At 39.0% G+C, this 25,416-nt stretch overlaps 1 protein-coding gene across 3 annotated transcripts in view; it reads left to right on the top strand.

The window, feature by feature from the left end:
- Positions 1 to 25,416, top strand: part of MGA (MGA, MAX dimerization protein) — a 51,988-nt gene that overhangs the window by 15,185 nt on the left and 11,387 nt on the right. The window contains exons 7-18 of one of the 3 annotated variants that reach the window (XM_010580060.1): positions 892 to 1,538; positions 2,160 to 2,517; positions 3,509 to 3,732; positions 4,661 to 4,801; positions 5,228 to 5,300; positions 6,663 to 7,183; positions 8,664 to 8,961; positions 10,705 to 11,331; positions 11,931 to 12,230; positions 13,670 to 15,375; positions 23,300 to 23,424; positions 24,804 to 24,855. In XM_010580060.1, the coding sequence (XP_010578362.1) occupies positions 892 to 1,538; positions 2,160 to 2,517; positions 3,509 to 3,732; positions 4,661 to 4,801; positions 5,228 to 5,300; positions 6,663 to 7,183; positions 8,664 to 8,961; positions 10,705 to 11,331; positions 11,931 to 12,230; positions 13,670 to 15,375; positions 23,300 to 23,424; positions 24,804 to 24,855 (5,072 nt within the window). The remainder of the gene's footprint in view (positions 1 to 891; positions 1,539 to 2,159; positions 2,518 to 3,508; positions 3,733 to 4,660; positions 4,802 to 5,227; positions 5,301 to 6,662; positions 7,184 to 8,663; positions 8,962 to 10,704; positions 11,332 to 11,930; positions 12,231 to 13,669; positions 15,376 to 23,299; positions 23,425 to 24,803; positions 24,856 to 25,416) is intronic. The other 2 variants (XM_010580062.1, XM_010580061.1) reach the window with 2 other exon arrangements.

Here is a 25,416-nt window from a genome sequence, read left to right as displayed (position 1 = left end):
AAAAAAAAAAAGCACCCCCCCCCCCCCCCCCCCAACCACCAAAAACAAAACCAGAAAAAGATCAGTGTACATATTTCCAACACATGTCCTTTTTCTTGACCTTCCATAGATCTTGCAATTTGGTAATTGTGTGTGTCTTAAGGAGAGATTTATTTTTTTATATTGAAACTGTCATGAATAAAGAATTTTTGGGTCCTGCTTTCATGGTCAGAATGGAGTTTTATAAGAGAAAAGAGAAACTTACTCTGAGTAAGAAAAAAATACGTGTTTTTTCACTCAAGCCTTCTGTGTAAAACAGATCAAAGCTGTAATAATTTGGGTTTGTTCATCAGTTTTGAGTGTACTTGGAAGTATGGTAATTCCAGTATTATCTTGCCCCAGGGACCCTAATGAACTAGGGTAATTTTCATTTATAACGGTGTATTTTTAAGTCCAGTTAGAGTAGATATTCCTTACATACTTGATTACTCTGCCCTGCCTCGGGGAGGAATGGATATTTAGCAATTTGCCAATTTTATCTTTAGATTAAATATTTATGCTGTACCTTCTGCACTTTCATACAATGTTGTGTTGGGGTATTCCAGATGTATTGTGGTGTAGCAGGTAGGCTAGATATTCAGGACAAACAAAGTAAGTTGAGTAGAAGCATGGCCTGTTGAAGGCTTACTGTTTTTTGTGAATGAATATACTTGTAAAATCTCCACAAAAACAGTTGTTCAGACAGCTGGTTGTGTTTCAGAGTGGATTATATTTGGTGTGCCTGTGTTGTACTCTTCTAAAAGAATTGTATATATATTTTTAGAGAGGTATTTACCTCTTCTATATTTTTTAATTATTATAAATTTTGTCAGTACATTTTCCCAGGAGCTAAAGTGCTTCTTATTTATTTAGGCGGCAGTTCAGAAGGTTCCTTGAAGAATCGCTCGGCGTTCTGTAGTGACAAGCTGGATGAGTACCTGGAAAATGAAGGGAAATTGATGGAAACAAGTATGGGATTGTCTTCTAGCACTCCCACTTCTCCTGTGGTATATCAGCTTCCCACTAAGAGCACTAGCTATGTGCGAACACTCGACAGTGTTTTAAAGAAGCAGTCCACCATAATTCCATCAACATCTTATACGTTCAAGGCTGTTCCTCTGTCATCTACCTCTAGGAAGACAAAGACTCAAAACAGACAGACATCTACAAACAGAGTAAAATCATCTTACAAGCCTATACTACCTTCACCTTTTTCTGCAAAGCAGAAACAGAACTCTTCAGCATCAGGGGAAAAGGCTGCAAAGTCTGCCTCAAATAACAGTTTGACTAACCAAGCAGATAGTTTCATGGTGCCAGCTCTGGATGAAAACATACTTCCAAAACAGATTAGTTTGCGCCAAGCACCACAACAGCAACAAGCAGCTCGTCCACCAGGTTTGTCTAAGTCACAAGTGAAGTTAATGGACTTAGAAGACTGTGCTCTCTGGGATGGCAAACCACGGACCTATATTACAGAAGAACGAGCAGACATATCTCTGGCAACCCTCCTTACAGCTCAGGTAGATCCATAATCATTTCTTTCCTTTCTGTACTGTTGCTTTTCTAAATCTGTCTGCTTACTGCTGTTGCATATAGACACAGAAAATAAAGACTGAAGCTGCTAAGGAGCATTATTTGTGGTGTAGTCTTTGTAGTGAACGTTGAGGAGCACTGACTTAGCAGTATGTGAAAAAACTAATTGTGATAATAGCGTGTTGGTATGAATCATTAATAATTTGAGTTACCTCAAATTTTCACCATTAAAAATTCTGGGTAATACAATTGCTATTCAGTAACTGCATTTCCTTACTATTTGTTACTTTTCCAGTTGAACTAACTGCAAAAAAGTCATGGTCGTGTAACTTGGTTGTCACATGATAACTTCCTTTCCTCTTTTGCTTTCTTTATATCTTCTTACTACCAAGATGGTTTAGCTGTCTCAAATTGCCTCTCAGAAGACTTAAAATGTAAAATCTCTTCTATTCTGTTTTTTTTTCAGTATAGATGACAAGTTTTCATATGTAAACCATGTAATTGGAGGGGTTCTTCTCAATGAACTTTGAATAGCAATTTTACACATGCTTACTGAAACTTCCTGTTACTAAAATTTGAAGTGTATATTTCTTTAAAACTTTTCTTAGGCTTCTCTCAAAAACAAACCTATCCACAAAATAATAAGACGACGAGCACCTCCTTGCAATAATGATTTCTGTCGACTGGGTTGCATATGTGCTAGTCTAGCGCTGGAGAAACGTCAGCCTACCCACTGCCGCAGGCCAGACTGTATGTTTGGTTGTACTTGCTTGAAGAGAAGAGTGTTGCTGGTGAAGGGAGGATCAAAACATAAGAAAATAATGAAAAAGGCTGTGCGCGGAAATCTTGTGTTCTATGGAACACAAGAAGAGCAGCAAGACGATGAAGATGTGGAAGAAGAGGGTGATGGGGAGGAAGATGAGTTGAAGCAGAAAGATAAGAAGAGGAGAAAAAAGGTGGAATACAGTGAGTATTGCTGAGCAAAAGTGATTAATTGCAACTTTGCAGAAACCAGCTATCTTGGTGGGCATTTTTATTAGGATGTAGTAGTGATGCCATTTTTAAATCCAGAAATTGGGAGTGAATTTCCAAGAGACGTCTGCAACATCTGCTTTCATATAGCTGACTAGCAGGGAATAACACCTTTTCCCTTTTTTTAGCTCTTACTTATCTGATCAGCATTTTGGGCACTACTTAGTTGTTTATTGCGATCAAATAGCTGGAGTTCCTTTTTGATAATTTAAACTCTTGCTCAACTCTCCAAGTATCTTTAAAGACTCAGGATATGAGATAATAACTGCTATTGCTGTTGGTAATCTTCATTGTCATAGTGCTGTTTTCTTTCTCTCTTACCAAGTGAGTATCTAGAGCTGTATTTTCAATTGCTGTATAGAGTTGTATAGTTCATTGACTTCAGTGGAAATAGTGATTTATGGTAGTTTCAGATCTGCCCTAAGGTATGCTCAGAAAACCAAATTGGTAAAAATTGACCATGAAATTAAATTACACTTTCAGTTTCTTGCTAGTAGTACTTTTAGCAATAGCTAAAAATGAACATAGTGTTATCTGATGTTCCACTAGAATAAAGGAATTCTTCCATGGAGCTGTGGTATAAAGTCTGAGTTTTTGGGGAGGTTTTGTAATTTTTAAGTATACAGCATCAGTGAAGATCACTACTTCTTCAGTGTTTTTTTGTATCTGCTATCACAGCACAAGTGAGAAACAGTAATTAGCGTAGAATCATTTTTATTTTCATTTCCTCTTTCTTGTGGACAAATCCCAGTCACTTGGCTAGAATTTGAGACCAGAAAAACAACCAGTAGTATTTTCCAGCAGTATGACCTAGTGCTTGCTGCATGGCTAGACCTCAGGCTTGAACAAAAGAAATCTGTTACTGCTATGTTAGATGGTATTTCATTTATAAGTAAGTTGGTTTTGTTTTTTCTTCTTTTTTCAGCTATCTGTGATTCGGAGCCAGAACAGCCTGTTAGGAATTGTCCATTGTGGGTGAGAGTAGAAGGTGAAATAGATCCAGAGCCAATTTACATCCCAACACCATCTGTTATTGAACCAGTTAAATCCACGGTACTGCCCAACGCAGAAGTCTTGCTTTCTAGTAAGCATAGATCTTCCAGTGGAATGAAACCAGGCAGAGTGTATACTCCTAAACCCAATCCAGTGGTAAGAAAGTAAAAGAGATGCGTTTGTTTTCCTTTGTGTTGAAATTTAAAACAACCACTGCCAAAAGCTCCTGTGCTAGGCCATTTTAGATGAAATTTGAGATGAAAGCCTAAGACTGACTGCCCCTAGGTATGTTAATAAGCTAGGATGAATTGACCGTATATAAATCTTTAACTATGTCTGTCTTCTGTTGAGAATTTAGTGTAGCAATACACAGATGGTGAAGGGTGATTATGATTCACTAATAGCCTCATTTAAAAAAATGGAATAACAAATGCTATTTTTGGCAAAATGATTGCTGGTCCTGTAATGTTTGTGTAAGTTATTAGCTGCATAATGTAGCCTATCTAAGTAATGAATTACTTGCAAAAAAATTGGGATACAGACACACAGTATTCAGTGTAGTGCTGGAGTCTTTTTTTGTTCTTTTTTGAGGTTTCACTACCAATGTGGGAAGAACCTGCCTTTGCCTCTCCCCTCACCTTAGTATCTAACAAAAGCAACAACAACAGTAGAGGAAGAAAAGCAGTAGAGCTGAGTCTAGTTATGTCTGAAGAACAAACATAGCAGAGTTGCTATTTAATGTATAGCAGATAATGTTAAACAATGCATGACTCTTAGGACTTGTTTCCCCACTTAGGAGAGTATCTGAATGGGTTTGGGTTTTGGGGTCAGGTGGTGGTGTTCTGCTCCCCTCCCTCCCTCCCTGCCCTGAATATGTAATTTGGAAACAAGATGTAGACTGGGCTGTGTGATACTAAGAGGGCAGATTCAGCTTTAAATGCATGCTAGACCTTTCTTTTGACATTTACTATTGAAGCATTAATGTTGAAGTGTTGTTAGAAAGGAAAACTATTTCATAAATCTGATATGCATCTAGAATGGAGAGGTTTTCTTCTCCCCCCCCCCTTTTTTTTTTTTTTGGTAGATTCGAGAGGAGGACAAGGATCCTGTCTATTTGTACTTTGAAAGTCTGATGACTTGTGCAAGGGTCCGAGCATATGAACGCAGGAGAGAGGAGAAAAAGCAACAGAAAGACAAAAGGGATTCACAGAGTTCTAGTATAAAGGTAAGAAGTCACACTGTAACTAGCATGTATCATAGAACAGGCAGAAATATTGAAAATGTTGAAGTAAGTTTTTCTTCAGAAACCTCTGTGCGACATAAGGGCTTGACTTATATTTGATGGTGATAGGGCTGCGGAGCCTGCAGCCTAAATCACCTAGTAGTGCTGGTAAACTTACCTTATTACTGTGATAGAAATTGTCTTATCTGTGGAAATTCCTGGCTGTCAAGTACATTATCATGTAAGGCTTAAACGTTCATTGTTTAAAGAGCTGTTCTAAGACGAAAATTGTAATATTGTCAAAGTTAGCATATGTTTTATGATTCAGGGTGACAGTATGATGAACTAGTTTATTTTGTGATGTGATTTTTAGCGTGGAAGAGAGATACACAGGATGAGAATTTTTCTTGCATTTCTTTCCTCCTGCAGGAGCATGAACCAGAGCTTCAGCCTCCCGAGAAAGCAGCCTGTGAGGTAGACAAAGACACTGATAAATCAGGAGGTAAGAGCTCAGTATTGAGTATAATTCGACCTCTTGGTAGTTCCACATTTTTGTGGGGTTTTTGTGTTGGCTTTATTTTTTTTTAAAAGTTGCAGCTATTGATGAAACAAAAGTCCATTTGCTGGGGGAGTTATTACGGTTGTCAATAAAAATCTTATGATGTGCTTACAGTTTCCTGTTTTCTTAAGCAATTGTGTGTGTGTCACATGGGAGATACAGCAGATTAAATATCCAGTACTAGCTGTTGCTCTAAGGTTAAAATGACCAGTATTACAGTAGCTCGTCTGCAAGAGTGATAATTAGATACTTGGGAAGGAATGGAGACCACTGGTTTTGGTTTGTCTGGTTCCCCCCCGTCTTTTTTTCCATACTATTACTTTGTAGTTACTGAAGAATTAATAAATATCCAAGTGGTACTGTGAGGATGGGATCCTCGTGTTCTCCACCTAGAACCGTATGGGACAAGGAAGCACCTATACTTTTATTTGGAGCTGTTTGATGTTGAATTCTTCTAGTTCAAGTTGAAAGGTTGAATTGAAGTTCCGCTACGTTATATATACTGGGTTTGAGTTTCTAGTTCATAAAGAAGTAGGCTAGACATCTGTGTACTCCTGCAGTCTGAAGTGGCCCAAATCATGTTATGAACTTTAAAATGAGACGTATACTTGAGGCATTGTGTCATGCACTAATGAAATACAGCTGCCTTTTTGAGCTGAATTTTTTCACTGTTTAATGTATACAACAGCACGCTCTCCATTTAAGGTTGGGAATGGAAAAATAATACAACTAGTTGAAAATGCTGGTGAATTGGTAGGTGAAATTAAAATGGCCAGGACACAGGGCTCAACATCCTTACAGTTTTGCAAAAAGTGACGTTGGATCTCTAATGACAACAAAAGGTCATGCTTCTGTTACACATCTTCTGCAAAAGACAGTTCTGCTAGCGGCATGTTTGCTCCTCATGCCATTATAGGACACTGGTCCTTTTCTGACTCCAAGAGAAAAGTGCCATCTCTTGAATAACCAGCGATGCTTTCTACTGCATGTTGGTGTTGCTTGGAGATCTTTCATCCATGTACTGAAACAACCCAGCTTTGTTTAGCTTGTGATGCAATGGGATACAACCCGAGATGGTATGGCTGCAGGGAATGAACTGTGAGAAATAGTTACATTAGTTTTGCAGTGAGTTTTTGCTTGCTTGTGAAGCTCTGCAAGGGGAAGTCATGCTTTGAACAGTTCTTTTACTTGTTATTGCCCTGCAACTGAGACAAGGGTGGAGGTGTGGGCAGAATAAAACTGTTTGAATATCCAGGTGATTAAAATGCCATAGTATTGCAGAAACCTATTTCAATTCTTTCTCAGAGAAAAGCTGGTGGTCTTCTCGTAGTGAGGGGGACTCTTCCTCCACCTCCTATGTTCATCACACTACTCCAGGTGGACCAACCAAACTTATCGAGATTATCTCTGACTGCAACTTGGAGGAAGATCACAATAAGATCTTGACCATCTTATCACAGCGTATCAACAGTAACGCACCACAGTGCCTCAAAGTGGGTAGCTTCATTATTGAAATGGCTTCGGAACACAAGGCCCAGGATGAGAACCACCCTCCTGTCTACTCCTCCAGAGTGAAAATTTCAGTGCCGTCCTGCCAGGACAAGGACGAGAAGCCCGAGATACCTGTCTTGGAGACTCCTGATAGCGGAGTGCCGTCACACAAAACCCCAGAAAATCTAAAGTTCTTGCGGGCAGACACATTGGACAAACTGCAGGAGAAGTTGCATGGGGGCAAAGGCTTGCCTTTTTATGCAGGGGTTTCTCCTGCAGGAACGCTGGTCGTCTACAAACGCAATGCTAATATGAGCCCCTCAGGCTTGATTCAGGTGGGTCCCTCTGCCTTTACTGTGGAGATTAGATTCAGTTTCATCCAGTATCCCAGAACTCCGTGAAGGGGAGAACGCTTTTTAATTTGTCTACCTAGTCTTTTGCCTGTCCAGACAAGGATTTTAGTACCTGGTGGCATTCCTGCCTCTCCATAAGCTTGTCCCTTTCAAGATGGACTCAATAACAGGAAATCTGATGGTTTAGCTTGTGCTTCAGGCCATTTGGGTCTTGGTGGCCCAAGTACAGGATCTCTCTCAAGATCTTTTTGGTGCTTTGGAACACTCCCTGCAGATGCATGACAGATAATACTTCTAAAGGAACGGCTGTTAGAGGCCACAAAAAGAATATTTTCCAAGGAAGTGTACACTGGGACAAAACTTTAAACTGAAACTGTAAACATTAAATGGCTTTTTGCTACAGCTCACTGTTAAGTCTTCACTAATAGCCTGTGTCCTCTCTGCAGAATATATGTTGTTCATCAAGGGACTTCATAATCCTAAGTTCAAAGTGAGCCCTTCCCCTGCAGTTTCATGCAGCTAACTTGGTGTTATGAATTGGTGGTAGGAACTGTATGGCTAGGATGAAGATATTTTTTAGTCAAAGGTATTCGTGGTTATAGTAATACCACTTTCCAGGAAGGCATATGAATTAGAAAATGAGAGTAAAATTTATTTTCATGACACTTTGCAGATATGGCACCCTCAGAAAGAGAAGCTAGCAGAGAGGAAAAATGTAGGGGGAGATTTCTTATTTTTAATAAAAGTTGATCAGTAAAAAGAGTCAAGACCTTATTTAGTAGTGTGTTAAATGTATTTGGCTTTTAGAAGGTATTATCAAGCAACCTGAAAGTAAAATGCAAGACTACCAAAACTTCCTGTTGACCACTAGGCATAAAGCCTGACATTCAGAAAGATGTTCTGTTTTTTCTCTCCCATGCTGTCAGTTACCACTACAACTCTAAATTTGAAGTTAGTCAACTCATCATACCTTAATTACAGTATCAAATGGCAGTATGGATAAGAAAAAAGCTGATAAAGCTTTTACAAGCTCTTTAGAGTTTTGTCCCAATGTATATGACATAAGTGTTCTTTCTTCTGTGATGCTAGGTGTTAATTAGGTTTGAGAATTTTATCCAAAATTGACCTTGAGTTTGGGAACCCATTTTTATTCAGGACTGTAGCATAAGTAAGGGACAGGAAAAATAAATGCTAGCTTCACTCTATCTAATTTCAGTGATTTCACATGCTCCTTTGGACTCTGGTTCTGTGTGAGAGTCTGAGTAGCATCTTAAATCTGTATTATAAAGATATAACGAGTTGTTTGAAGTTCTCCTGGGCAGTAAGGAAATTAGGAGTTCCCATTCTGAATTGCAATGCTTTTTTGAAAAGGACACTTGGAAGTCCCATGGAATGAAACGCCTCTCCAGAGGTGGTGAATTAGCATTCTTTTCACAAAATTTCCCTTTTCCACTTTTTTCAGGTTAATGATAAAAGGTATCCTCAGGCCAAACTGCTTTTGGGACAGATGGGGGCATTACATCCCGCCAATCGGCTAGCAGCTTATATCACAGGCAGGCTGCGACCCACAGTACTTGATATCTCAACCCTCAGTACTGTGATCTCCAAGGTAGCATCCAATGCTAAAGCAGCTGCTTCTGGGACACCATCAGTCCAGGTGCCCACAACATCAACTCCCAAAACTACATCTTCCACCAGCACTACTTCAACCCCCACTGTGACGACTCTGAAAACCCATGTCCCAGCACAGAGACAGATAGGTAGGTTGGAACTTATTACTGTGTTTTAAATTGCGTGAAGCTGAAGTAAAAAGCGAGTGTACAGCATTGCTGTTGATTTCTGTGCAACAGTGCATGCTGCCTTTGGCTGCATTGCCTACCTAAACTGCCTCTGCAATAAATAACCTCTTTAAAGCAGAACATTTTATTTTGACTTCAGAATAAGATTACAGATGTTGACTATTAGTTATTTTATTAATGCTACTAGAGCATATTTTCAAGAGACAAGGAAGAGTGGATGGAGACACGCTGAATGTTAAGCTTGGATCTTTGTTTTGAGAGTTTCCTTACTATGATGTTTAATTGCTTTTCATCAAACGTCGATTTAACTTAAAATGAGTAAAGGATCACTCTAATCTGTGGTTCTTCGCTGTTAGTTTTTCTGATGATGTTGCACTTATAATTAGAATTCTTGTGACCACCAAAGGTGCTTGAAGCAGCAGTGAAAGACAAGATGGTCCAAATCTGGATTAGCGAAACAACAGGTGTGCAGCCAATAACCACACCAGCCTGTAATCTCATTGGATTTCACAAGCTAAACAGGGTTGGACTTAGTGAGCACTTTGAGTTAAAAAAAAAAAAAAAAAGAGTATCAGAAGAAGGGTGTGGTACTTGTGTCTGAGTTGGTACTGAAATGGTTACCCCAGCATGGCAAGAGAGGAAGTTGCCTTTAACTATTACAGTTTGCATGTGTTAAAAAAAAAATAAAAAAAAAAAATCAAAATATCTAGTGCCCATCCACATATTCCCACACGTTAATTAAAGATCTGAAGAAGCTTTACAAGAAAAAAGGATGTTACCTGTGTCCTGGCAAAACTTTAATTTCCAATTGATTGTTTTGTTTCGTTTCTTTCTGCCTAAATTTTCATTGCCATGTAAGTGGGTGTGTTGTTTTTCTTGTCCTGTAATAAAACTTCTTGTTTTGTGTGTTTATGCAATATTAAAGAGCTGGCTCCATTTCATTGATGGGTGAAGTGATTGTTGCATATATGATGTAAGTGTTCTGGCATATTCTGGATTAAAAATGCTATATGCATAAATAACCACAATGTTTAAGTCGGGTTTGCTCATGATCTCTATGCTGTTGTACTCATCCGTAGGCATCTGGAGGGATGTAGAAGCAGTATTCTGATCCCTTGGAGAGCAAGGGATGAGGGGAAGGATCTTCCCAATAGTGATTACTTCCCATTGGTTAAATTTGTCCCATCCAGTCCTCAGTTGCATGAATGTCACTGCAACGAGAAGGGGACATGGCAGATTCTGTCTCCCTCCCGCCCCTTTCCCCTATGACTGTGTAAGATGTGGGTACAGTAGAAGGGGGATGGAAACCAAGAAGCAGTGAAAAGAGGAAGATCACACAAGCTGTTACAGGAAGAATTTGAGATTTAGAAAATAGTTCGAGCCCATTATTTCACTTAGGTGTTTGTTTTCCTGTACTGTGATTAGAATTGTCTGTTCATAGTTTCATGATAAAGAACGACCCCTCAAGATCTGATTCTTTTGTGCGCCTAGGAAGAAATGCAACAAAAAGCTATAGAAGTGGAATAAAGCAGATATATTTCTAATATGTAAGGCATGTTCAGGACTGTCATAAAGGTTTCAATTTAATTACAAGGTACAAAGAAAATGGAGGCTCAAATTCATGCTGAAATTACAATTGTAACACCTCATGAAAGGCAAAGAGGAAATCTATTAAAATTTTGACCTGCAAGTTTTTATTTGCAGCTGCCCGACCCTCACCTGGTGGTATGTTCGCACAGTTTGTGATGAACAAAGCCGGAGCTCTACAGCAGAAGATTCCTGCAGCAAACACGCGCCAGCCTCTGTCAGGGCCACAGAAGTTCAGTATCAAGCCTACCCCAATAATGGTTGCCGCTCCCGTGGTTCCGTCAAGGCCACCTCCAGCTCAATGCGCAGTCTCTCTTGGGGTCACTACAGCCACCACCACTTCTCCAGTTATCGTGGAAAGTACTAGCGTGGCAGCATCTACTGTGACCGCTCCTAGCCAAATGAGAGCTAATGAACCTGCCTGCTCTCCTCCTGCAATTACAGTCACAGCTGCTCCTGCAACACCTGGAATCAACACCTGTAGTACTCCCTCATCCACCACTCCTACTGCCACTGTGAACATGGCAAAAGCAACAGGGATTGTTGCACCAGTAGCAACCACATCATTCCCTAAAACTGTAGTAACAACACCAACTGTTACTTGTCCTGTTGTCACAACATCCATTTCTACAGTTGTACTAACAACAGCTACATCTGTGGTGACTACACCAACTTCTTCTGCTGGCTCTGTTCCGATTATTCTGTCAGGAGTTAATTCAAGTCCTTCACTGAATCCAAAAAGAGGTAAGGCATAGGTGCTTTGGGCTATTACTGCAAACACTTCCTTTTTTTTATTCTGCCTCCTTCCTAGCCGGAATACAGTCTGCAACTGTAGAACCCAATTTAAATATAGATTCACTTGCCTCGCCCTTCTTTCCAAAATGGATAAGAAACATAATCTCTTAAGTTGCTTGGTTTATTCCAGCCTGAGCTGGTAGAGGAGGAAGAAAATGTAGCTATCTGGTCAGTGACTGCTATGAAATGAGCTGGAAGTCTCACATAATTTCTTGGCCCATAGAAATGTATAGCACAACTATGATTGCTAGAATTTCATGCATGGCATAGAGTCCAAGCAGTAGGTATGGAGTTATTCTCTCGTCATTAACGTGGAAATCTTCTGAGTCATGGTTGAGAAATATCAATGGAACTGCATGAGAAAGACTGTTCTGGCCTGGTTGGTTCTATGTGTGTTCTGTGAATAAAAAGAGAAGAAAATGCTTTCAAACAAATTTAAAGAGATCAGTTGTTTCCAGAATATTTGTGCTTGTTTTTATTAAGGATAATGCTTGATTTGTAGGCTGTTCTCTTAAGCTGATTTTTATATAACTTTTTAAATGTTTTAGAAGATGCTACTCCACAAGCTGTAAGTAAGACTCCCCAGAAGATGTCTCCTGGAACAGAGAAACGTGTAGGACCTCGATTGTTGCTGATTCCAGTGCATCAGGCATCTCCTGCTTTGCGACCCCTAAACAATGCGCAGCTTGCTCAGAGGCAGAGGATGATTCTTCAGCCTCTCAGGAGCCCTGGTGCTGTGAACCTGTTCAGACATCCTAATGGGCAGATAATTCAGCTTGTCCCTCTGCATCAGTTTCGAGCTGCAGGTGCCCAACCCAGTGTGCAGCCAGTGATGTTCCGCAATCCAGGTACAAAGTCCAGTGTGTCTTTCTTGACTGACCAATGTGTTGCCCAGAAATTAACAATGTAATAAATGTCTGTGTGATGCTCCTTTCCCCTGCTGGAAGTAATTGAACAGACTCTAATTTGGTAATTAGGCCAAATAATTCTTAGGTAATTAATAGTGTAGTGATTCAGATGTAGTGCAACTTAAATATCATGGGTCTAAAATACAGAAAGTGCTGTTAATAGCTAAGTCACCAAAATCTGGGAGTTCTGTGCCACAAGTTAAAAGCGCCTCTGTGTGTGTGGCAGTGGAGCCATGTCCATTGATTGTACCATCATAACTTGAAAGAAATTCTCTTAAAAAGAATGAGCTGTTACCTGTGTCTCATTGGATGTGCTGCTATGTTTTTGTTTGGTTTGCAGGTTTGTTGGTGCTTTTACAGCAGATAGTCAGATCAAATGTTAAACTACAGTACAAAACTGCTGGGTTTTTTCTTCCTTAGAGTGTGAGAAGAAAAATAAGTTTGATTTTCAGCTGTTTCTCTAGTGCATAGTTGAAGACAGGGTTGGAAGAGTTAGAAATTGCAGGTATCTGACAAAAAATAGGTAGGATACTTGTTGAGCATCCTGTTGTACATATTTGTAAACAAAACATGTTTATAAACAAAATATACTTTAAAAGCTTCTTTACTTTCCAGTAGGATTTTTCTTCTGTCCTCCTTTTATAAAGAAGCATCTTGAGGAGAGGGAGGCAGAGTGATGTTGAAAAGAGAGGCGAGAGCAAGCACAGTAGATGACAAAACTGTGGGGAGGAGAGAAAATAATCCTGTGCCTTAGTAGAGGTTTGAGCATGATGTGTAGTAAAGAATCACTCAAAAAGTTCCTTGAATTCCTTTCTGGTTTGGGGCTTTTGCTGTACAAGAGAAACTAGTTGCCAGTGGTAGTATTTTTCCTCTTTGTTTTACGGAGTTCTGAAACGCTGCAGAAGAGTTCATTGAGGTGAAAAAGATTGTGGTATAATTGTGTAATCTTGTCATAGTTTTTCTCTGGGGAAGTTTTTTCTGAGGAAAAAAATAGGATTTTTAAATTAAATATTCTTTTCATACTTTTTTTCTATAAAATTCCCATTTTCCTGTTTTCCAGTTAATGGGAAGGTAAAACGCAGAGGACTTTAACTAAATGCAATGCCTTTTTTGATTAAAAAGCTTAATGCTAGAACTTACCATTGAATTTGTAGTTTTAGAGTAGCCACCTCATGTATTTTATTGGGGTGTTCCATATAAAAATTCAACAGTTTGTATGTCTTTATGCAGTACCAGCTCTTTCACTGAGAACTTTTGGTCAAATGCCTAATTACATTGTGATCCTTGAGAATGCTGGCTACTTCTAGTACAGCATCAAATAGTAAAATGAAAAAAAGTGCTTTGAGGAAGTATTAGTCAATGTTTTGTTTTCTTCACAGGATCTGTTGTAGGAATCCGCTTGCCTGCACCTTCTAAGCCTCCTGAGTCACCTGTGTCTCCCACTTCCTCTGTGTCTTCCGCTTCTCCTGCCACAAATTCAGCTGTACAAACTGCAGTACCCAAGTTATCCCCTACATCTAACCTAGCCACTCAAGCATCTTCTCTTCTTCCTTCAGTAACAAGTTTTGTGTCACAGGCAGGCACTCTGACTCTGAGGATCTCTCCTTCCGCTGCTAGCAGCGTGACAAATCAAACAGCTTCTGAGTCTAAAATAACCTGCAGCTCAGGTGGTCTGCCAGCTACCACTGCTAATCTCATACCTTTACAATCTGGTAGTTTTGCTTTACTTCAGCTCCCAGGACAGAAAACTGTGCCAAACTCCATTCTTCACCATTTTGCATCTCTTCAGATGAAGAAGGATTACAGGAAAATATGCAAGAAAGAGGACTCGGGTGCTGCTCAGCAGAAGGAGAATGGGAAGGCTTCACGCTCAGATGATGTTGAAGTTACAGAGTCCGAGGTCATAGTGTCAGACAGGAAACAAGAAGAAAATGAGTTGTCAGTTAACCAGTCAAATAATGTTCAAGAGTCAGCATCTGGCACAATTGCACCTGATAGAAATCCCACTGCGTTGGAGGTGGTGGAGAAGGACTCGAAGGTGCTAGAGAGTTCCTGTGATGATAGCTTTTCTTCTCAGCATGATGTTTCTGCAGATGTTGTATCATCTGACCATTCGTACATCAGTGAGAAGCCAAATGATGAGGAAGAACAAGGGGCTTCTGAGGAGAAAGAGGATTCTGTCAGTTCTGAAACTGTAGTGGAGGCTGTTTCAGCTAACTCCGAAACTGTTTGTGGGTCATCAGATCAGTCTCTGGTTGCTCCTCTGGATAATGCACATCCACAGAGTCTTGAGAATCAGAAGACTGCACAGCTGCAGAACCATGGGAAGGAACAAATACATGCTCAACAGGAAGAGAATCGAGTAAAAGAGCAGAAAGGAGATGCACAGACACGGATGAAGGAGGACAACAAGGCAAGTTCTGGGCAGTTGCAGAGTCAACAAGAGCAAGATACACAGCTGGAGAACAAGAAGGAACAGAGAGGGACTGAACTGTCTCAGAACAAACAAGACTGCCGGGGTGATGCTGTGCAGCCAGATCTGGAAAGGAAGGAGTACAAGGGCACTACAGAAGCAGAAAGCATAAGAGAGAAAAAAGGAAGCAAGTCTGAAACCAATTCTGCAAAAGAGCAGGATAATGCTTCAGGAGAAGAGCATACAGTCAATACTGAGGAAGGCAAAGCAAACATAGCTAGGCATGAAGGCAGTAACAACAAAGAACAAGATGCTTTTGATTCTCAGGAAGAAATGAAAATAGGTCATGATATTGTAACACATGTCAACAGTTCTTGGAGCAAAATATCTAGCATTGTACCCACTTTAGAAAATAAAAGCGAAGGAGACAACAAAGCTGATACATCTGAGAAGAGTGACCTCCTGACACCAGAACAGAAGCCACAGGAACCCAGGCATCACAAAAAGGGTTACATGCCCACTATTGATATAACCACTGATGATATGGAAGAGGAAGAAGAGGAAGATGATGATGAGGATGAAGAGGATGAAAAAACTGATGATTCTGCTGATGAGATGCTGGATGGTACTTCTGACTTCCCAAGTGAAGAGGAAGTAGATGTTGAAAAAGTGGTAAGCATTTAACTATTTATGAAGGCTTTTTTTTTTTTTTTTTAAATTGACCAACTAACGTCACAACCCATGGATTTGAAAGACACAGTATGATGTTTGTGTTCTGGACTTCAGTTTCTTTAGAAAGTCTAGATCGGGGTTCCAAGTGGAAATGTCTTTTATTTCTTCTTAGTTGCATGCTTTTTTAATAGGTAGCTTTGTAGTGGCCTTTTAGAAGTTGTCTGTTTTTCAGAGAACAGGAGTTACATTGAACAAGCTGTGATACAACCGTTGCATGTTGTCTTCCTCCAGTATTTAACTCAAGCAACTTGGTTCCTTGTAATACAACGTACAATCCTAAATGCGGTAGCCAATCTAGTATTTCTGTTATTTTAAGCTGTTTCCTTCTACCTAATTTTTGTAGCCCTTGATTAACATTTATTTATGGAAGGAATGTGAATCTCTCCTTAGATTCCTCTTGAAATTTAGTAATACATTTAAGTAGTCTGTGAAAGCTGTCATTCCGTATTCGATAGAAAACAAATTGCTGCAGAAGTCACAGAGTAAGTGTAAAACATTGTGGTTAGTATAGTTAAGATACGTTTAGATTTTAACGCTTGTAGAATTTCCATCAAATTTCACCCCAAAATTAAAAGAAAACAATCCCATGTGTAACTCCTTGATGTACTTTTTATATATAATTATGTAACTTAAGAAACAGTGCATCGTTACTTAAAATTTATGAAGTTGTGATTTTGCGAGTCAGTCAAATAGACGTTGAGATGAGATAAAAGTGGAAAGAGAAAGGTTAAACTGGAGAAGAATTGGGGAACAAACAAGTTAAAAATAGGGGAGATTATGTTAGTGTCTTCAGGAATTTGAAAGTATACAGTTCTTTTAGCCCTTTTGTGTTAATGTAGTCCTCTCACAGTTGAAAACCAAATTAGCCTTCTTTTTCTTCTAACCGTATCCAGAGTAACTCAATTGAGTTGGCAACTGTGGCTTTTAGAGAATCTATTTAATAAATTCCAGAAAAATTGACTGATCAGTTCATAATGTAGCTTGCTATTCTCAGGCAAGATGATAGCATCTCAGCTGCATGAAGGTGAGGAAACTGAAAGCAGATGTAATTTTTGGAAGTTCTTTTAAGCTGAAAACTGAGCTGTTGCTGTCTTGTCTTGAGTCGGATAGTGACAGTTTGGTAACTCCTGTATCCTTCAATAACTTCAGCAGAGTTATCATCAAGTTTTGAGAACCATGGTTAATTCATGCCTGATGCCAGATAAACTTTCCAGACAAGGTAGTCTTGGGAATCTGTTGGTAAGCCAATGGGTAATATAATGTCTAGGTCACAGAGTAGCTTGTTATCAGGGTTGATGTTTTAAAGATGTGTTTTCTTTTGTCCTGCAAAAGGATGATGAAACAAAAAAAATAATTATTAGAGATTATAAGAAATGTTTGTTTTGGAAGAAACTTACTATGCAGGTTTTGACCTGGTTTGGTTTGGGAAGTCCTATAAGGGTATGCCTTCACCATAAGCTCACACAACCATGAGTAAACTAGCTTTGGTTCTAGAGCAGTAAAGCTGAGGAATGAGATCTCAGAGGACCGTAAAAAACTGTCTGGAATTTGGGTGAGTTCTTGGTTTGTTAGTCTGTGCTGCCTGCAAGTTAAGTTAGCATGTCAATGCCTGATGGAGAATTCAGTTTTAAATTTAAATATGTAAGTGTCTTATTTTTCACTGGAATGTACTCTTATCAGCGTAGTGCTTACAAGACAGGCTGCACTGGTATTGTTTGTCAGACTGGATGAAGTCAGATCATATAAACAGACTACTAGCGGACATTCATCTGTTTCATTAAGCTAGTGGAAACATAGAAGTGAAGTGAACATGCATGTCTGCTAATACTTTTGTTTAGTGGAAATACTAATGATAGTTCTTTCACTACTAGTTTGGAATATGGACTGGTTTTAGTTGCTCAGTAAATAGCCATTAAAAACCCCAGAAAACTCCAGTGAGAGTTGGGATGATTGCTACTTACCTGTAGTAGCTATTACTGTTTCTTTTTTAGTACATTTCCTCATGTTGGTTCTCATTGCAGTAATGACTTCATTGTTCTTAATTTTGCATATCGATGCTCTTCAGATTACCTTCTTATCTTGTGCTAACTTTGTGTACTTAACTTAAGAGACTCTTGTAGACTCCTGTATTCAACAAAAAGAGAGAAGCTTCCTGAGATGGTATCTTTGCCCTTTTGCATTTCCTACCCTGAACTGCATCAGGAGAAGCTTAGGAGAGTTGATGATTGTGGATTTGGTGATATAAATGAAACCTTCTGAGAATATCTATATAAGCAAACTAATCAATATCAGGACCTGTTGTCTGAACAAATTCAAGTGTGATGGTCTGGGGCATGATGTTAAACTCTTGATCTCCAAGGCATGATGATTGCGTGCAAAATTCCTGTTGAGAATGACTGCTTGGCCTGGGCTGAGTCACAGACTGTGTCTGTGAGTTGTTCACATGAGTGCTTGTTGGCTTAAACCAAAACCATGCCAGGGGTTGTTCTAGTATTTTAATGCTACAGATAGAGTCCCATGGTCCCATTTAACTTAGTAGTCTAAACATAGCTTCTGTTTCTGGCAAGTTATTTTACTTTAAATGTTGTTAAAATGTGTTTTTCAATCATTCTTTTTCTGAGCCGAACATTAAAATGCTAAGGAACTATTATGAATTACTATAACATTGTAAGTTTAATAAAAAGTGCAAATGACATATTTTGTGGACCATTTAAGTTCTAATAGTCTCTTGCATGTTTTGGTACAGACCATGTGTGAAATCTGCAGACATTGTAGTATAGAAGGCAGATCCAGAAATGAGGCATTTGCTTGGGTAATGTCTAATGGCATCTGTTGTCATCTGCCCTCTTTCTTTCTCAGCATCATTGCTGAGGACCCTCTGCTATCAGGCAAATTGCTCTTTAGGAACCAGCAATAGGGGTGTAGGCTGTTGGTAACAGACAGATAAAAGTAAGAGGAGAGTGCTTAGAAACTGGTGTTGAAATGCAGAGAGGGAAAATTGCTGACATTTCTGTAGCAACTTTGGAACTTCTGTTGTAGTGCGGGATTGCTATTCTTGTGTCTCCATTCCTTAAGGTATTTTACTTTTACAAGCTCAAAGGCATTTACAAGTTTTATAACTCCAGGACGTGTGGAAAGACTGATCATAGAAAGGTAGGGCTTCCATAAGCATTTTAAAAGTTTTGCACCCAGACAAGAAGTCATGCTAGGCTTTGAATAGGCTTCAGCCTATGATGGGTTGGCAGTACTGACATAGGAATAGCTGTTCTTATGGCAGAACTTCAGTGAACTTCTGATGATCTTCACGATTGTGATATTTTTCCTGTTCTTAGAAACTTGCAGGTAGAGAGGAAAGATTTACCATCCTGAGCATTTTCCCCTTTGTTGTTAGATGCAAGAATGAGAAAAGTAATGTTTTTTGTTTTACATATGTCCACACTCAGGATTTGTAAACTTAAAGATGTGAAGTTCTTGGTGGACAGTGAAGAGTTTTTACTTCTATTTTCTTTCACGGGTCAGGTTTTGAATACCATTTTTCTAGTATAATAGCATGTAGAAAGTTCCACCATGAGAACAGCTCTAGCTGGATAATTACTATCAACCCTTTGGTTACCCCAGTGTAACTTGTCAGCACTCAAAAGCTTTATCATGATAGTGTTTCTACAGTAAGCTAATTTCCTTCTTCCCCCACGCCTGGATTGTAGCATCTTTTGAACTACCCTGCATGTCCCCCTTCCCTGCAGTGTAATGAAGTGCAAATGTAGTTTAGACAGAGTAGTCCTGCCCACTGAAGAAAAACAGTATGTGTCTCTTGCATGTAGAATCACAGCAATGATACTGTATAAAATGGAAAAGCTAGAGAAAATATCAGGGGGCTTCCAACATCAAGGAGGCTTTACGGATGACCCGGGAGAGCAGGCAAGAATGAGAAGTGTTCTATGTATAATGAAATACAACTATGTTGTCATAAAATGTAACCTGTTAAAATCACGTAACCCTGTACCTCTTGCACATGTAATATTTTCAACATAATGGTGTGTATCTACTCAGTAGTTCTGTAATTTAAATAGTATTTTTGTTTGAGTATTTTTTGTTCAGCCTTTTTTTTTTTCCCTCTGGCTTCATGATGCTTTTCCTTCTTTCGTCAGGACCTGGGGAGGATTAAAAAAAAGGCTGTGGAAGCAGCTATGCTACATGTTTACCTAGTGTAGCTCAACAGAAGGTCTGTGTCTGGAGAGGTGGTAGAATTTTGATATCTTCCAATTTCTTTTCTTCCGCTTTCCTTTCCCTAAACTCTTATCAGTTAGCAGACTTTTAATTTCAGATTCAAGCGTATGTTCTTCTCTGCTGAGGAATTCTTGGAATTTCGCCACTCTGGGTCCTCTGCCTCCTCTAGTTCACTCTGTGAACCCTGGCATAGCAATTAAGGACTTCTAGAAAATTTGGAAATCTTCAGTTGTGTTTTTGATTCTCCTGCCTTTCTGTGGCCTTGTGCTTTTCGGTGTCAATTACAGAATTGACTTAAAGGCAACTTGGATGCATCTGTTGTCTTAAGAACAAAATGACTTGATAAAAAGCATCCAAAAAGTTGCTCCTGTTCATTAAAACTGGAGCTTGACAAAGTCTGTAACAAGTAAAGCAAGCGTGAGGAGGATTTGTTGAAAAATTGCTGGCTGTTTGCGTAAGTGACATTCTTCAAGTGAGAATTTATACAGTAGAACTTGGATTCCTTAAGTTTCCTTAAGCATGTAGAGCCGCTCGACAGACATGAAACAAAGCTGCATCTGTTCACGGGCAGCATTTGAAAGCTGTTGAAATACCCATGCTGAAATGCAATGTAGTTTTAACTCAGTCACAATTTCAGTAGCCCCTGCATATGTGTTCTGGATCTTGACTGCACGCAGTATTTGGTTGGACCGCACCAAGGTCCCAGGGACATGGTGTTTCCTGACTTTCATTCTCCTGCTGTGTTGGGGAGAGTGGTGACATGTAGCTCCTGACCAGCCTGTCAGGTTCAAAGTGATGCACTGCTTTCTTGGTAAAGACAGTTCATTTTCTCTGTACTCTGCCTGGTCCCAGCGCTAACAAGTCTTGCTTCGTAGGAGAATATTTACAAGATGGAACAAATAAGGATTTTATAGACTTCATGCACAGAGAGTAACAGTACTTCCTTAAGTTTCTGCCAGTGTCAGTACCATACTTTCAAGGTCAGATGAGAATTTGTTTTACTTCTGTGCTGCTCTTTATACTCATAACAAAAACTGTCATGGCACAATAGAGATTCATAGCAGCTCCAAAGGAAAGCTGCAAGAAACCCCAGAAGTTAGTAGTAGTAGAATAACCTACTTATCTCCTTTCCAAATACAGAACTTGCCAGAGATCAGAGCTGCTTTCTTGGGCAGAGAAGAATGGTGTCTTTAAAGTTGGCACATGTTAAAAATATCTTTGAAAGGAAGAGTGAGATTGTTCTCTAAGGCTAGTAATTTCTCATCTAAGGTCACTCTCCTTGCTCTTCTCTTTCTTCTTCAAAAGACGTGACTTTTTACAAGCATAGAGATAGTAGGTAACGTGGGAGTGTGCATAGTAGATAACATGGAAGAGTGCATAGCAACCTGCAGAAGTAAGGATGCTTTTCTGTTCAGATCTAGCAGCTATAGCTGATAACCTGAGCATCACTTTTCTTTGTTTCAGCAGTAGTATCTCGATACCTCATAGCACAGGAAGAGGTGTCAGCTTCCCTGCAAATGAGTGGTTTAGAAGTTTATACCTCTTTCTACACAGAATCCATACTACCAACAATTTGTAGGACCCCTCATGATGTGAATGGAAGGTGATGGGAGACTTGGGAATACTTGAGAATGGTTTTACTCTGAGGGGAGGATGCTGCATGGTTTCATTCTTCTTAAAAAACCTGGAAGATTCTACAGGCAGTATTGCATACATGTGTGTGTATGTAGACACTAAAATATATGTACTATATATACACACTTTTTTATGTGTATATATATATATATATATATATGTATACACTCACTATATACTTTACTAAAGGCCACATTGCTACAAGGTATATGTTGCTGTACTTTACAAAGGTGATATCCCTAGTGTAGCCTTCAGTAAAGGAGAGCAAACTTGCTGAATTTTTCCGTACTGATTCTGTTTTCAGTTTTCTGTAGCCTTGATCACACAGCCATGGGAGATGATGTATTATTACACAAGGCTTAAAAAATACTAATAATTTTATGTGGCCGCATGATTCACAATGGTGGTCACACTGTGGTATCAGTAACTAAGGTGGCAATTTTTGCATTGTTCTTTGAGATAGCCCTGCTGTGAGTTGTGGGTTTCAGGGTTGTGTTTTTCTTCTTTTTTTCATTTAGAAAAGATTGTGTTTAGTCAGTATGAATAAGCCAAATACTGTATCAAACATTAGGTTATTAGAGATCCTCCTTCTCTGTCAAAAAGGAAATTACCAGCTAAGACTTACTGTCTGTTTGTAAATTGAGTCTCTTCAACATAGCTGCAAATTTCACAGGTGTAAGTTTCATGACTGATGATTGGAAATTTGTATCCTTAACCACTTGTTAGTTATGCTTGTGTGGTAATTTAGGCAGGTCGTGTTTGTTTTCATTATAGTGCCGTTTATAGCCTAATCTGTGGTCAGTTGTGTAAGTGCAACACTTTCTCCTTTCTAATAAGTGATTCTTAAAACAGCAGTGTGAGTTGCAGATAACTTGAAATAACCAGTACCATGAAAAGCATTTATTAGAGGCCACTTACTGATCCAGTATTGCACATTACTTTTTTTTTTTTTTTTCTCCCCTGTTCTGCACTTAGTGGTTTTTGTGATTAACTGTTTGCATCAATTTCAGGTAAGTATTCAGTGCAGTGAAGGAGATTGCAGCTCCTCAAAAAGAAAGAAGGACAAAGAGAAGGAAGGAAAGGCAGAAGAGAAGAATAGGAGGAGGACCAAGATTGGGTTAGTTCAGGGAACTGAGTGAAATAGAGTACAGAATGGCAGTATACATTTTCTTACTTAAGGAGGGGAAAGAGTTCTGCATTCTCTAGGCAGACCAAAGATTATAATATAAAAAACTTCAATAAAAACTGTAATACAAAAAATTGGTTGAATAAGGCTTGTTTTGTTCGGGGGGGGGAATCACCTGGTACTACAAATGGCCACAAGATTGATATATAACTCTTGTAGTTGATACAGCACTGCAGTTGTTCTCTATCTCTGTCTTCACAAATGGTAGCAAGTTTTCTTGGTCAGGCAAGCATGGAGAAAAAGTACTCTTCAGAACGTCATAAATATTTAAAATAATTCTTGGGCAACATTTTGGAAAGAGCCAAAATCATACTCTTCATCTTGTAAGCAGTTTACTGTATGACCAAAAGAAGCCTGGTTGTATGATGTTCTGACTGTTGCTATCTTCGGTATGAGAGACCGTTACCAAGATCACAACTATCTCAACATGTGTCAAAAAAATGTTAATTGGCAAGAGTTTACAGTAGTAGGTTGTAAAGGCAGTTTAATCTTATTTGAAAATGGAGGCAGGAAAGCCCTGCCCTGTGAGAGCTTTTTATCTCACCCATAGTAAAAGCATAAGTGACAGAGATGGATTTTTCCCTTACCAAAATTCATTTTGCAGAGTTGCTAGTGGGAGGAATTCCTAGAGGTGACAGTTAATATAACCACCTGCTTAGCACTGTTTATTGGCCAGTGTAGCTGGAGATGTTGATTCTTTAATGGTTCTTAATGTTATAATGTAATCTCTTTTGAGACAGAAGTGAAACTGTTTTGGCCTGAGCTCTATTGCTAAGTAGATACTCATTTTAAAAAACAAAACAAAAACTGTTCCAGGATGCGTGTGAATACAGTGAGGATGACGAGCAGGTGGACATTGAGACCGTGGAGGAGCTTTCAGAGAAGATTAACATTGCCCGTCTGAAGGCCACAGCTGCTAATATCCAACCTTCCAAACAGAAGTAAGCATCCTTGGAGAGCACTACAGTTTTGTATTTTATTGATAAGCTGGCGTTGAATGAACCCATTAAACAACAGGTTTAATGTGATGGTAAGATAAAGCAAGGCTTCTGTCAGGTCTTCCTGAGCACTGGTGCTTCCCAGTGTCTGTGAGGATGGGGCTGTCGGAACTAAGAGTAGATTTGAGGTGTCTTAGCCTTTTTTTTCCCCCTCCCCTCTAATTAATTTGTTCATGGGGATGTGTGTCTTGTAATGTAAAATTATTATGAGCGAATTGCCTCTCTTCCTGCAAACTGAATATCAGCAGGGTCATCTTTGTTTTAAATATGATTTTGCAAGCTTTGTTTATTCTTGCTGGTGGACTTGTTATTTTTAGGCAGGAGCAGTCATTGGTTTAATCCCTGATCCTGTAAATGAATGTTTCATCTTTGGGACCATTGCCCCAGCAAAGAAAGTATTTTCTTATTTACATATAGTCTGCCATGGTTGGATAGCTTGGCTTTTCTTTTTTTTTTTTTCCTTTTTCTTTTCTGTTTTTTTGTTTGTTTGTTTTTGTTACCGTTGTTGCCCTTGCATTTATAATGACAAAATGCAAAGTAAAAACATGGCTTACTTGAGGTATGTAAAGGTGGTCATGGCTATTTCTCAGCTGCACCAAACAGAAGAATGGGGAACGTTGCATCTTTAGTTCTTTGGGTTTGAAGAATTATTTTGTAGAAACTAAAAAATCTGTTTGGTGATATTATATACCTCCCAGATAGTTCTTTTTTTTTTTTTTTTTCTTCAAAGATACAGCTCAACTGTTATCCTTAGATGGTGACTTTGCTATAAATTGTGAAGATCTTTCAGTGAGAGAGAAAAACAGATGTCATGTTTTGTAAAAAATAATTCTTTCAAATGTGTATTGTTCTTTGTTTTCTTGACGCTCCTGAGATATGAGGAAGCTGTTAATTTATATTAGGATAGTAATAAATGTGAGGATTTTGGTTAGTTGTTCCTGGTGGGGGAGGGATTGCTCTGTATTGAATCTGTGTTTTTTAAAAAAAGAACCAAAACGTGATAGAAAAAAAATACTTTCTGTAGCTAACAGTCAGAGGCTGAATTTATTCTCTTTGGCATATAGTGAAATAGTTTGTGTTTTGCACTATGGGTTAATTTTACAGCATTCAGAACAGCTCAATTTTTTCCAGGATGATGGCATTGGAGATAGAGTTCACTTTCTTGAGAAAGCTCAACAGTGTGCTGCTTTCATGTAGTTATAGAAGGAAGAGTTAATTTCAAGGGATAAAAATGAGCAATTATAGGCTGTTGGAATGTAGTTAATGAGGATAGAGTGCATGAGATGAGTAGTGTTGGGAAAAACTTTTTACCTTTCTTCCAGATACCATGCTCGTAATTCTTCGGATGAAAAATTATCAGACAAACCTACGAAGGTATATGTTTGCTCTCCTCTTTCCTTTTGGTATCACACCTCCATTTTAAAGATAAACTTTCATCTCAAGTGCAACTCTTAACGCGATTTATCTACCTTCCATATATTTATGATTAAATGCAAGAAACCAGATGTGTATGTGGGGGGAAGGGGCTTAGTCAAAATCTCATTAAAGAAAAAGGACTGCTACTGGCATTGGTGGGTTTCAGATTCAGCTTTATGTACGAGAGGAATATCTGCCTCTTATTTATTAGTACATTTGCCTAGGTTTTGTGTTCTTGGCATAAATAATTTTTACAGCACACATAAAATAATTAACAACTGAGAAATGTTTTCATGTGTCAAAGAAGACAGTGTGTAGGATTATATAGGCACAGCACTGGGCGAAGGATTTCTGAAAACAATAGTTTAAAGAATACTTATTTAGGCAAGTTAAAGATAATGCAGAATCCTTTCAAACCAAAACTCATTGCAATCCTTCTGAAGCTTGTGCTGTATTTTAGGGTGGCTTTGAAGCCAGTTTCACTAACCGTCCATGATAACTACCTGTGGTGTACTTTGA

Source organism: Haliaeetus leucocephalus, unplaced genomic scaffold, assembly GCF_000737465.1.
Source record: "Haliaeetus leucocephalus isolate CR32 unplaced genomic scaffold, Haliaeetus_leucocephalus-4.0 Scaffold696, whole genome shotgun sequence".
In the NCBI taxonomy this organism is placed as follows: domain Eukaryota; kingdom Metazoa; phylum Chordata; class Aves; order Accipitriformes; family Accipitridae; genus Haliaeetus; species Haliaeetus leucocephalus.
The sequence above is the reverse complement of the archived record's forward strand: the minus strand, read 5'-3'. Positions and strand labels throughout refer to the sequence as shown.